This window comes from Entelurus aequoreus, linkage group LG14 (genome assembly GCF_033978785.1).
Source record: "Entelurus aequoreus isolate RoL-2023_Sb linkage group LG14, RoL_Eaeq_v1.1, whole genome shotgun sequence".
Classification (NCBI taxonomy): domain Eukaryota; kingdom Metazoa; phylum Chordata; class Actinopteri; order Syngnathiformes; family Syngnathidae; genus Entelurus; species Entelurus aequoreus.
Window position 1 is genome coordinate 49,927,133 of NC_084744.1, and position 13,238 is coordinate 49,940,370.

Genomic DNA, 13,238 nt, shown 5'->3' on the forward strand with positions numbered 1-13,238 from the left:
AAAAAGCGGTTATTCATCCTCTACTCAAAAGACCTAACCTCGATCCTGATCTCCTGGTAAACTACCGGCCGGTGTCCCACCTACCGTTTATCTCGAAAATCCTCGAAAAAATTGTCGCACAGCAGCTAAATGAACACTTAGCGTCTAACAATCTCTGTGAACCTTTTCAATCCGGTTTCAGGGCAAATCACTCTACGGAGACAGCCCTCGCAAAAATGACTAATGATCTATTGCTAACGATGGATTCTGATGCATCATCTATGTTGCTGCTTCTTGATCTTAGCGCCGCTTTCGATACTGTTGATCATAATATTTTATTAGAGCGTATCAAAACGCGTATTGGAATGTCAGACTTAGCCTTGTCTTGGTTTAACTCTTATCTTACTGACAGGATGCAGTGCGTCTCCCATAACAATGTGACCTCGGACTATGTTAAGGTAACGTGCGGAGTTCCCCAGGGTTCGGTTCTTGGCCCTGCACTCTTTAGTATTTACATGCTGCCGCTAGGTGACATCATACGCAAATACGGTGTTAGCTTTCACTGTTATGCTGATGACACTCAACTCTACATGCCCCTAAAGCTGACCAACACGCCGGATTGTAGTCAGCTGGAGGCGTGTCTTAATGAAATTAAACAATGGATGTCCGCTAACTTTTTGCAACTCAACGCTAAGAAAACGGAAATGCTGATTATCGGTCCTGCTCAACACCGACATCTATTTAATAATACCACCTTAACATTTGACAACCAAACAATTAAACAAGGTGACTCGGTAAAGAATCTGGGTATTATCTTCGACCCAACTCTCTCGTTTGAGTCACACATTAAGAATGTCACTAAAACGGCCTTCTTTCATCTCCGTAATATCGCTAAAATTCGTCCCATTTTGTCCACAAGCGATGCTGAGATCATTATCCATGCGTTCGTTACATCTCGTCTCGATTACTGTAACGTTTTATTTTCGGGCCTCCCTATGTCTAGCATTAAAAGATTACAGTTGGTACAAAATGCGGCTGCTAGACTTTTGACAAAAACAAGAAAGTTTGATCATATTACGCCTATACTGGCTCACCTGCACTGGCTTCCTGTGCACTTAAGATGCGACTTTAAGGTTTTACTACTTACGTATAAAATACTACACGGTCAAGCTCCTGCCTATCTTGCTGATTGTATTGTACAATATGTCCCGGCAAGAAATCTGCGTTCAAAGAACTCCGGCTTATTAGTGATTCCCAGAGCCCAAAAAAAGTCTGCGGGCTATAGAGCGTTTTCTATTCGGGCTCCAGTACTCTGGAATGCCCTCCCGGTAACAGTTAGAGATGCTACCTCAGTAGAAGCATTTAAGTCTCATCTTAAAACTCATTTGTATACTCTAGCCTTTAAATAGACTCCCTTTTTAGACCAGTTGATCTGCCGTTTCTTTTCTTTTCTTTTCTACTCTGCTCCAAACCCGGGGTGGACCGCTAGCCTGTTCATCAGATGGGGACATCTCTACGCTGCTGACCCGTTTCCACTCGGGATGGTTCCTGCTGGCCCCACTATGGACTGGACTTTCGCTGATGTGTTGGACTTTCACAATATTATGTCAGACCCACTCGACATCCATTGCTTTCGGTCTCCCCTAGAGGGGGGGGGGGGGTTACCCACATATGCGGTCCTCTCCAAGGTTTCTCATAGTCATTCACATTGACGTCCCACTGGGGTGAGTTTTCCTTGCCCGTATGTGGGCTCTGTACCGAGGATGTTGTTGTGGCTTGTACAGCCCTTTGAGGGCTATATAAATAAACATTGATTGATTGATTGATAATGGCAGCTACAGTTTCCATCTTAAAGATCTAAAAAAAAATTGGGGGGAATGTCCGGCGGGCCGGATTGAAAAGCTTAACGGGCCGCATGTGGCCCCCGGGCCTTAATTTGCCCAGGTCTGCTATAGAGTCTCAGGCATTGAAGTGTTAAAACAAGTCAAATATTATTTTTTAACCATAAACGCTAAAAAATCAATACTTCAGATTAGAGATGTCCGATAATGTTTTTTTTGCAGATATTCCGATATTGTCCAACTCTTAATTACCGATACAGATATCAACCGATAACGATATATACAGTCATGGAATTAACACATTATTATGCCTAATTTTATTGTGACGCCCCGCTGGATGCATTAAACAATGTAACAAGGTTTTCCAAAATAAATCAACTCAAGTTATGGAAAAAAATGCCACATGGCACTGCCATATTTATTATTGAAGTCACAAAGTGCATTATTTTTTTCAACAGCAGCTTGGAATTTGGGACATGCTCTCCCTGAGAGAGCATGAGGAAGTTGAGGTGGGCTGGGTTGGAGGGGGGCAGGGTTCTAGAGGGTAGCGGGGGGTGTATATTGTAGCGTCCCGGAAGAGTTAGTGCTGCAAGGGGTTCTGGGTATTTGTTCCTCTTGTGTTTATGTTGTGTTACGGTGCGGATGTTCTCCCAAAATGTGTTTGTCATTCTTGTTTGGTGTGGGTTCACAGTGTGGCGCATATTTGTAACAGTGCTAAAGTTGTTTATACGGCTACCCTCAGTGTGACCTGTATGGCTGTTGACCAAGTATGATTTGCATTCACTTGTGCGTGTGAAAATCTGTAGATATTATGTGACTGGGCCATTACGCAAAGGAAGTGCCTTTAAGGTTTATTGGCGCTCTGTACTTCTCCCTACGTCCGTGTACACAGCGGCGTTTTAAAAAGTCATAAATTTTACTTTTTGAAACCGATACCGATCATTTTGAAACCGATACCAATAATTTCCGATATTACATTTTTAAAGCATTTATCGACATCCCTACTTCAGATCTATCCGTTGACTTAAAGTTTAAATTATTTTTGATGTTTCTTTTGTTAAAGAAAACCCTGTTTTTTATGGCAAAAACACTAAATATGCTATGTTTTCTTGCGGAAAAAATGAAAAGTGAAATATTTGATGGGAAGTATAAATACTAGTGGTACACCAAAATAATTGATTCACATCCGAGTAATGATTCTTTTTCATCCTGATTCAAAATCAACTCTTAATTTTCAAAAATCGATTTAAAAAAAATATATTTATAAGATTATTTTTATAAGAATCAATTTTGAAAAATAGGTTTTCAGGCCATCTCCACGCAACCAGAATGAGTGTTTCTAACCTGCAACCATTTTTTAAAATTAGACTCGGATGGAATTGTTAGGTGCCCAAAGATTCACACCCCTGGTAAATAATAATAATAATAATAATAATAATACATTTTATTTGGTATAGCTCTTTTCAAAGTACTCAAAGACGCTTTACAGGATAAAAAAAATTAAAATATAAAACAGTTCAAAGTAATACTATAAAATACAGGAATTATAAAAGCAGTACATTGTAAAATACATAATATATTAATTATATAATTAAATAATTCACAACAACATTAATTTTGATTCACTATTATTTATTGAACAATGACAGATTTAAAGTAAAACAATCAGTCAATATTGCAACTTATTCTCATCATATTTCACCTGCTCAGTGGCCTTGTGGTTAAGAGTGTCTGCCCTGAGATTGGTAGGTCGTGAGTTCAAACCCCCGGCTGAGTCATACCAAAGACTATAAAAATGGGACTCGTTGGCACTCGGCATCAAGGGTTGGAATAGGGGGTTGCATCACCAAAATGATTCCCGAGTGTGGCCGCCGCTGCTGCTCACTGCTACCCTCACCTCCCAGGGGATGGGTCAAATGCAGAGGGTAATGGTACTTTAACTTTTGTTCTTTTATTCCACTTCTTTTTTTTTTTTGTAAAGGTATTTTTGAAATGTTAAAAAATGAGCTGCGGGCCGCACTTTGGACACCCCTGCTTATTGGGTCGTGCACGTGTAGAATAAAGCGTGTTTCACCTCATGCCAGCTCAGCGTGTCAGCAGGCAGTCCCAGGTGGCAGTGCGGGCAGGTGTGCGTCTCCACGGCATCGTCCGGGCTCCTCTGACCCCAGCTGGGGCCCTCGCTGCCCCACAGAGGGCGACACGTCGAGTGGGAGGACCACGCCACGCCGAAGTGGGGGCGAGGGTCCGTCTGGTAGCTCACCTTCTGGCCGCCAGAGGGCAGTGGCGGCAAAGGATCCGTGTCCGGCTGCAGAACAAGAGTGCACATAGTAGCCATTATGCTTTGGTCATCTTATCTCAATGTATTTTGTGGGTTTTTTTTCAGGCAACCTGAGGAGCTTGGAGAAGATAGTCCTGCTCTAGAGACCTGAGGCAGTACCAGCACGGCTCTGATGCAGCGTCTGCAACTATAGGTACACAAAGTCACATCAATAGGATTTATTCAACCCTTCCTTGAACATGCACAATGTTTGCAGTGTTTCTAGCTTATTTACACATTTGTTTTAAAACTGTCTGAATGCTAAGTTTATGTAAGCAAAAAACAAAAAAATCTGTCTTCAAATAAATAATAGGTGTTTGCGGCTGTCACTCAACGTGCCGAAAAGCAACTAACAATTTGTTATTATGATGAAATAATTGAATAGACTGCGAAGACAAGATATTTAATGTGCGAATTGAGAAACTGAATTTTAACTTAGAATTTAATGGCAGCGACACATTGCAAAAAAGTTGGCACAGGGGCATTTTTACCACTGTGTTGCATGGCCTTTCCTTTTAACAACACTCAGTAAACGTTTGGGAACTGAGGAGACCAATTTTTGAAGCTTTTCAGGTGGAATTCTTTCCCATTCTTGCTTGATGTACAGCTTAAGTTGTTCAACAGTCCGGGGTCTCCGTTGTGGTATTTTAGGCTTCATAAAGGGAGACAGGTCTGTACCCGCACTCTTTTACTACGAAGCCACGCTGTTGTAACACGTGGCTTGGCATTGTCTTACTGAAATAAGCAGGGGCGTCCATGATAACGTTGCTTGGATGGCAACATATGTTGCTCCAAAACCTGTATGTACCTTTCAGCATTAATGGTGCTATCACAGATGTGTAAGTTACCCATGCCTTGGGCACTAATACACCCCCATACCATTACAGATGCTGGCTTTTCAACTTTGCGCCTATAACAATCCGGATGGTTCTTTTCCTCTTTGGTCCGGTGGACACTACGTCCACAGTTTCCAAAAACAATTTGAAATGTGGACTCATCAGACCACAGAACACTTTTCCACTTTGCATCATTCCATCTTAGATGAGCTGGGGACCAGCGAAGCCGGCGGCGTTTCTGGGTGTTGTTGATAAATGGCTTTGGCTTAGCATAGCAGAGTTTTTATTTGCACTTACAGATGTAGCAACCAACTGTAGTTACTGACAGTGGTTTTCTGAAGTGTTCCTGAGCCAATGTGGTGATATCCTTTACACACTGATGTCTCTTTTTGATTCAGGGATCAAAGGTCACGGCCTTGCTACTTAGGTGCAGTGATTTCTCCAGATTCTCTGAACCTTTTGATGATATTACGGACCGTAGATGGTGAAATCCCTAAATTCCTTACAACAGCTTGTTGAGAAATGTTGTTCATGAACTGTTGGACAATTTGCTCACGCGTTTGTTCACAAAGTGGTGACCCTCGCCCCATCCTTGTTTGTGAATGACTGAGAATTTCATGGAAGCTGATTTTATACCCAATCATGGCACCCACCTGTTCCCAATTAGCCTGTTCACCTGTGGGATGTTCCAAATAAGTGTTTGATGAGCACACCTCAACTTTCTCAGTCTTTTTTGCCACTTGTGCCAGCTTTTTTTAAACATGTTGCAGGCATCAAATTCCAAATGAGCTGATATTTGCAAAAAATAACACCGTTTTCCAGTTCAAACATTAAGTATCTTGTCTTTGCAGTCTATTCAATTGAATATAAGTTGAAAAGGATTTGCAAATCATTGTATTCTGTTTTTATTTAGTTTTGGGTTTTGTACGTTCAATGACAGCTAACACTTAGAGATGTGATGTCCATGAACGAATCAAGTCTTTTTAATGGCTCTTTTAAGTAGGGTTGGGTACCACATCTGGTACTTTTTTGGTACAGCCCAAAATCCGCCATTCACATAAAATGCTACAGTAATTAGGTGTGAACGTGACGTCACGCCCGGTTGCCAACATGGCTCTTCCCACTTCGGCACTTGGCGATCACTCCAGCAGCACTGAGAGCGGACTCAGCCAAACTACAACTAGGTAATGTTGCAATTTCACACGCCAACGAAGAAATTGACTCAAACGCTCCAACGCCAGTTGTAAGTAAGGCGAGCTTAATGCTAATATACATTGACTTTTCTATTAATATGCTACTGACTAGCATTAGCGATTTCACATGGCGATTTTAACACCTCCGAATTTGTTACTGAAAACTACAACTAAGATGCACGCTACAATCAAGCAGCTGGTGCATGGTAAGTGCAATTCTTACAGTATAAACATTTTTTAGGGCCCAGCAAACCCCAAAGACTAAACTGACCACCACATCATAGACTATACACCACAGCCATCTAAGGTCTTGGACTTGACTGTAATTGCATCTTAGTGCCGTCTTTGCAAATTATACTCAGTAATGTGGTAATAAAATATATAATAATCAGCTCAATTTTGAATGTTGCAAAAAAAAAAAAATTTACTATCAAAAACATTTCATATTTATTCACACACACAAAAGTATCGATAATTGGTACCAATATGAGATCCCAGCCTATACAGCCCAAACATTGCAGGAACCTCATAAATTGGTAATGGTGGCAGAATGAGGTAAACCACGTCAAAATCATGGCCCCTCGTTTTATGTGGCCAGCAAAAGTCTGAAAATGAAGTGTGTCAATAATAAAGCACTGAATCTTTCTGACTAAACAAATTCCTTCCTCCAATTTTGACAGGAATATTGCATGTGGTGCATACAAATGCATATCTTATTTAATTATTAATAATAATGATATTTAATTTAGGGATTTCACCATCTACGGTCTGTAAAATCATCAAAAGGTTCAGAGAATCTGGAGAAATCACTGAACGTAAGCGATGATATTACGGACATTCCTTCCCTCAGGCGGTACTGCATCAAAAAGCAACATCAGTGTGTAAAGGATATCGCCACACAGGCTCAGGAATACTTCAGAAAACCACTGTCAGTGATTACAGTTCGTCGTATTCAATTCAATCTGTAAGTGCAAGTTAAAACTCTACTATGCAAAGCCAAAGCCATTTATCAACAACACCCAGAAACGCCGCCGGCTTCGTTGGGCCCGAGCTCATCTAAGATGGACTGATGTAAAGTGGAAAAGTGTTCTGTGTTCTGACCAGTACACATTTCAAATTGTTTTTGAAAACTCTGGACGTCGTGTCCTCCGGAACATAGAGGGAAAAGAACCATTGTTATAGGCGCATAGTTGAAAAGCCAGCATCTGCGGTGGTATGGGGGTATATTAGTGCCCAAGACATGGGTAACTTACACATCAGTGAAGGCGCCATTAATGCTGAAAGGTACATACAGGTTTTGGAGCAACATATGTTGTCATCCAACCAACGTTATCATGGACGCCCCTGCTTATTTCAGCGAGACAATGCTCAAGATAGCTGTTGTACAGCAAGCAGCGCGCAAACTATCTGAGTACAAAAGAGGTTAAAATATTCGTGCAAAAAGCAGATACGAGCAAAAAAACAAACCTTATACTTTATCAAAAAATGATTGGTGGAGTGATATCAAGGATTTTACGCCGGTTGCATTCTCAGACATATCAAACTATTGTGCTCCAGACGCCATTCTACACGACAAAACAGATGGAAACTTGGAAAAGCATGGAGGTCTACAACTTCTTTGTGTGTGGCTGGGTCAAGGAAATTGGCCTTAAAACTCTCCCGGATAAATATGCATCGTTTTTTGCTCGGGTAAGATTGCATTTCATGATTTCACTTGGCGTCTAAAATGCCATGTTTGTTGCTTTTGCACACGGCGTTTACAAGTAGCGTGTTTTTCCCTGTCTTTAATCAAAAATATAACTGTAGATGTGAACATTGTGTATGTGCTGACAACTTCATTTATGATTGCTGCCTCTGTAAAAGCTTAACTCTTTTAGGTTTTGCTCATTGCTTTCTTTTATTTAGACTCACAGAGTAAACATGGGTTTAAGAAATATAAATAATATCAAGATAATACGTTAAAAAGTACAAACCCCGTTTCCATATGAGTTGGGAAATTGTGTTAGATGTAAATATAAACGGAATACAATGATTTGCAAATCATTTTCAACTCATATTTAGTTGAATATGCTACAAAGACAACATATTTGATGTTCAAACTTTTTTTTGCAAATAATCATTGACTTTAGAATTTGATGCCAGCAACACGTGACAAAGAAGTTGGGAAAGGTGGCAATAAATACTGATAAAGTTGAGGAATGCTCATCAAACACTTATTTGGAACATCTCACAGGTGTGCAGGCTAATTGGGAACAGGTGGGTGCCATGATTGGGTATAAAAACAGCTTCCCAAAAAATGCTCAGTCTTTCACAAGAAAGGATGGGGTGAGGTACACCCCTTTGTCCACAACTGCGTGAGCAAATTGTCAAACAGTTTAAGAACAACGTTTCTCAAAGTGCAATTGCAAGAAATTTAGGGATTTCAACATCTAAGGTCCATAATATCATCAAAAGGTTCAGAGAATCTGGAGAAATCACTCCACGTAAGCGGCATGGCCGGACACCATTAATGAATGACCGTGACCTTCGATCCCTCAGACGGCACTGTATCAAAAACCGACATCAATCTCTAAAGGATATCACCACATGGGCTCAGGAACACTTTAGAAAACTACTGTCACTAAATACAGTTTGTCGCTACATCTGTAAATGCAAGTCAAAGCTCTACTATGCAAAGCGAAAGCCATTATCAACAACACCCAGAAACGCCGCCGGCTTCTCTGGGCCCGAGATCATCTAAGATGGACTCATGCAAAGTGGAAAAGTGTTCTGTGGTCTGACGAATCCACATTTCAAATTGTTTTTGGAAATATTCGACATCGTGTCATCCGGACCAAAGGGGAAGTGCACCATCCAGACTGTTATCGACGCAAAGTTCAAAAGCTAATATCTGTGATGGTATGGGGGTGCATTAGTGCCCAAGACATGGGTAACTTACACATCTGTGAAGGCACCATTAATGCTGAAAGGTACATACAGGTTTTGGAACAACATATGCTGCCATCTAAGCGCCGTCTTTTTCATGGACGCCCCTGCTTATTTCAGCAAGACAATGCCAAGCCACATTCAGCACGTGTTACAACAGGGTGGCTTCGTAAAAAAAGAGTGCCGGTACTTTCCTGGCCCGCCTGCATTTCAGACCTGTCTCCCATCGAAAATGTGTGGCGCATTATGAAGTGTAAAATACAACAGCGGAGACCCCGGACTGTTGAACGACTGAAGCGCTACATAAAACAAGAATGGGAAAGAAATCCACTTTCAAAGCTTCAACAATTAGTTTCCTCAGTTCCCAATCGTTTATTGAGTGTTGTTCAAAGAAAAGGTGATGTAACACAGTGGTGAACATGCCCGTTCCCAACTACTTTGGCACGTGTTGCAGCCATGAAATTCTAAGTTAATTATTATTTGCAAAAAAAAAAAAAAAGTTTATGAGTTTGAACATCAAATATGTTGTCTTTGTAGTGCATTCAACTGAATATGGGTTGAAAAGGATTTGCAAATCATTGTATTTCGTTTATATTTACAGCTAACACAATTTCCCAACTTATATGGAAACGGGGTTTGTATATCAAACAAACGTTTAACGAAGTGATCACTGCAAACTCATGCATTCTTCAACTCTGCTCCCTTGGACTGCAGAGTGAGCTGCATGCATTTCTCGTCGTTGTTTAATAACATCTTGCACTCGTCCGCCCTTTTTGAGTACCTCTCGAAGGACATTGAAGAAACATCTATCCTTTTCGGGATTTGAACGATTCGTACAGCCGAAAAACAGCACAAGAAATGTCTAAATGGCGCGTAGTACTGTTGTGTTTGACCAGATGTTCCTCCAAGTGGGATGTAAAACGCTGGTCAGTCCCAAGTTCCTTAATGACATATAAACTGACTCAAAGGTACCACCCAGCACAGAATAGTTATTTTGTAATTTTATTGTCAAATATTTGAGAATAGAGACCAGCCTCGAACAACACATACAAATGCGTAGCCCAAGTTGATCTGGCATTCCACAGGGAAAAGCAACTCTTTTCACACAAAGAAAGCCCCCATCCCCCCCCTCCTCTCAACACTGATAAGAAGAGAGACTTGGGGGTTGTGTTCACATTCCTGATGGTTTACGACCCTGTCGTAAACCCTGTCGTAAACCTGGAAAAATATGAGCTGATTCAAACATGATTATGAATAAAGAAATAGCTCTTAAACATATGCATTATCCACAGTACCCATTGAGAACAGAGTTAGCTTGACCACCACACATATTTAATGAGCGCGACGTCAATAAAATCCAAGCAATAGTGACGTCAGCGGATAATCCATATATGGCATAAATTTACCCCTAGTGCTTTGCGCGAGTCTGCTATTGTAGTCCCAACATTGTAATTAATAAGCTCCTTTCTTTTTCTCTATCCTCCTGTTGGGGGACAGACTGGCTCATACATCAGTGTGTGAATGTGTGTCTGAATGGGTGAATGTGATGTATAATATAATTCCAGGTATAGTTAATTCCAATTTGCTAATTTTTCCTCAGACCAAAACAAAACATGGTGAAGCTGCATTCTGCCACTATGCCTCCAAAAGCTGGAATAAGCTCCCGGAGAACATTAGATCTGCCCCTACCCTCCTTATTTTAAAATCTAAACTTAAAACTTTTTTATTTACTTTTTTTTATTTTTTTTAATTTTTTGTCCTGTCCAGTTTCTCAGGCAAATCATATGATGCCCATATTGGCTGTTCAGATTTACTTTACAAAAGAGAAGTGTGGGATACTTCTCTTGTTGCCTTATTTGTATTTGACTTTATTAAATGTATTTATATTATCATTTGGTGCAGTCGGGCCGGAGCAGGAGGGGATAGAAAGAGGGAAAAAAAAGGAAGACAGAGGGGGAAATTGTGGGGACAAGAGGGGGATTAGACAGAGAGACAACAACAACAACAAACACAACAACAACAACAACAGAGCAACATCAGCAAATACGATATGTACAAATATGATGGTAAAAGTAATAGCGAAGAAGCAGTTAGCAAAATAAATAATAATAGAGAAATGACAATGAGCATTATAACACTACAAATGGAGCAATACAGATACTAATAGAAATAGCGCTATTGATAATGAACAATACCAATACTTTACCTTTATTATCAACAATACAGTTGTTCAAATGCAACAATACATATACGTAATGATAACTAGGGATACAAAAGAAAGCAGAAAAATAGAGGGGAATAAAGAGAAACAACCTATATTAACCTTGTAGATTGTTATAGTATATATTTTACTTTTGCTTTCAACTGCTACTAAATTTCTGAAGTCCATGGGTTTGATTAATCTTTAATCTTTATTGTTTTAAAAAATTGTAATTTTTTTAGCTCAAGTATTTTATTATGCTCTATTGTTAAATTAATAAATGATTCTATGTGAAGGTCTTAATCTGCTGATGATGTGGATTCCTCAAATGATCACTGTGACATTGACTATGTGAAATGCTATGCATTGCCTCTGTGCTTGTTTTCAATGATTTTGTTTTGTAAAGCACCTTGAGTTGCATCTGTGTATGAAATGTGCTATATAAATTAAATTTGACTTGACTTGACTATAATAAAGCGCTATATAAATACAAACTATTTTACATGCACATGCATCCTTCCCTGTCGCCATTTCCAATACAAAAGTACAAAGGATTCACAAAAAAAATCTATTCACATCCGAATCGTGTTTCTTATTCATCCTGATTCTAAATTGATTCATCATTTTAAAAAATTGATTTAGAAATAAAAACATTGAAACATATATATACAAACCCCAAAACCAGTAAAGTTGGCATGTTGTGAAAATCGTAGATAAAAACAGAAATACAATGATTTGCAAATCCTTTTCAACCTATATTCAATTGAATAGACTGCAAAGACAAGACACTTAATGTTCAAACTGGAAAACTTTGTTATTTTTTGCAAATATTAGCTCATTTGGAATTTGATGCCTGCAACATATTTCAAAAAAGCTGGCACAATTGGCAAAAAAGACTGCGAAAGTTGAGGAATGCTCATCAAACACTTATTTGGAACATCCCACAGGTGAACAGGCTAATTAGGAACAGGTGGGTGCCATGATTGGGTATAAAAGCAGCTTCCATGAAATGCTCAGTCATTCACAAACAAGGATGGGGCGAGGGTCACCACTTTGTCAACAAATGCGTGAGCAAATTGTTTAAGAACAACATTTCTCAACCAGCTATTGCAAGAAATTTAGGGATATCACCATCTACGGTCCCTAATACCATCAAAAGGTTCAGAGAATCTGGAGAAGTCACTGCACGTAAACAGCAAGGCTGGAAACCAACATTGAATGCCCGTGACCTTTGATCCCTCAGGCAGTACCGCATCAAAAACCAACATCAGTATGTAAAGGATATCACTACATGGGCTCAGAAAACCACTGTCAGTAACTACAGTTTGTTGCTACATCTGTAAGTGCAAGTTAAAACTCAACTATGCAAAGCCAAAGCCATTTATCAACAACACCCAGAAACGCCGCCGGCTTCGCTGGGCCCGAGCTCATCGAAGATGGACTGATGCAAAGTGTAGTCTGACGAGTCCACATTTCAAATAGTTTTTGGAAACTGTGGACGTCGTGTCCTCCCGACCAAAGAGGAGAAGAACCAAAAGGATTGTCATAGGCGCAAAGTTCAAAAGCCAGCATCTGTGATGGTATGGGGGTGTGTTAGTGCCCAAGGCATGGGTAACTTACACATCTGTGAAGACGCCATTAATGCTGAAAGGTACATACAGGTTTTGGAGCAACATATGTTGCCATCCAAGCAACGTTATCATGGACGCCCCTGCTTATTTCAGCAAGACAATGCCAAGCCACGTGTTACAACAGCGTGGCTTCATAGTAAAAGAGGGCGGGTACCAGACTGGCCTGCCTGTAGTCCAGACTTGTCTCCCATTATGAAGCCTAAAATACCACAACGAAGACCCCCGGACTGTTGAACAACTTAAGCTGTACATCAAGCAAGAATGGGAAATAATTCCTCTTCAAAAATTGGTCTCCTCACTTCCCAAACGTTTACTG

At 40.2% G+C, this 13,238-nt stretch overlaps 1 protein-coding gene across 1 annotated transcript in view; it reads right to left on the bottom strand.

Moving 5' to 3' along the window:
• Positions 1 to 3,556: 3,556 nt before the first annotated feature.
• Positions 3,557 to 13,238, bottom strand: part of LOC133664996 (uncharacterized) — an 11,973-nt gene continuing 2,291 nt past the window's right edge. The window contains exons 4-5 of the mRNA XM_062070116.1: positions 4,209 to 4,285; positions 3,557 to 4,125 (exon numbers count right to left, since the gene is read on the bottom strand). Of these exons, the coding sequence (XP_061926100.1) occupies positions 3,856 to 4,125; positions 4,209 to 4,285 (347 nt within the window). The 3' untranslated portion in view covers positions 3,557 to 3,855. The remainder of the gene's footprint in view (positions 4,126 to 4,208; positions 4,286 to 13,238) is intronic.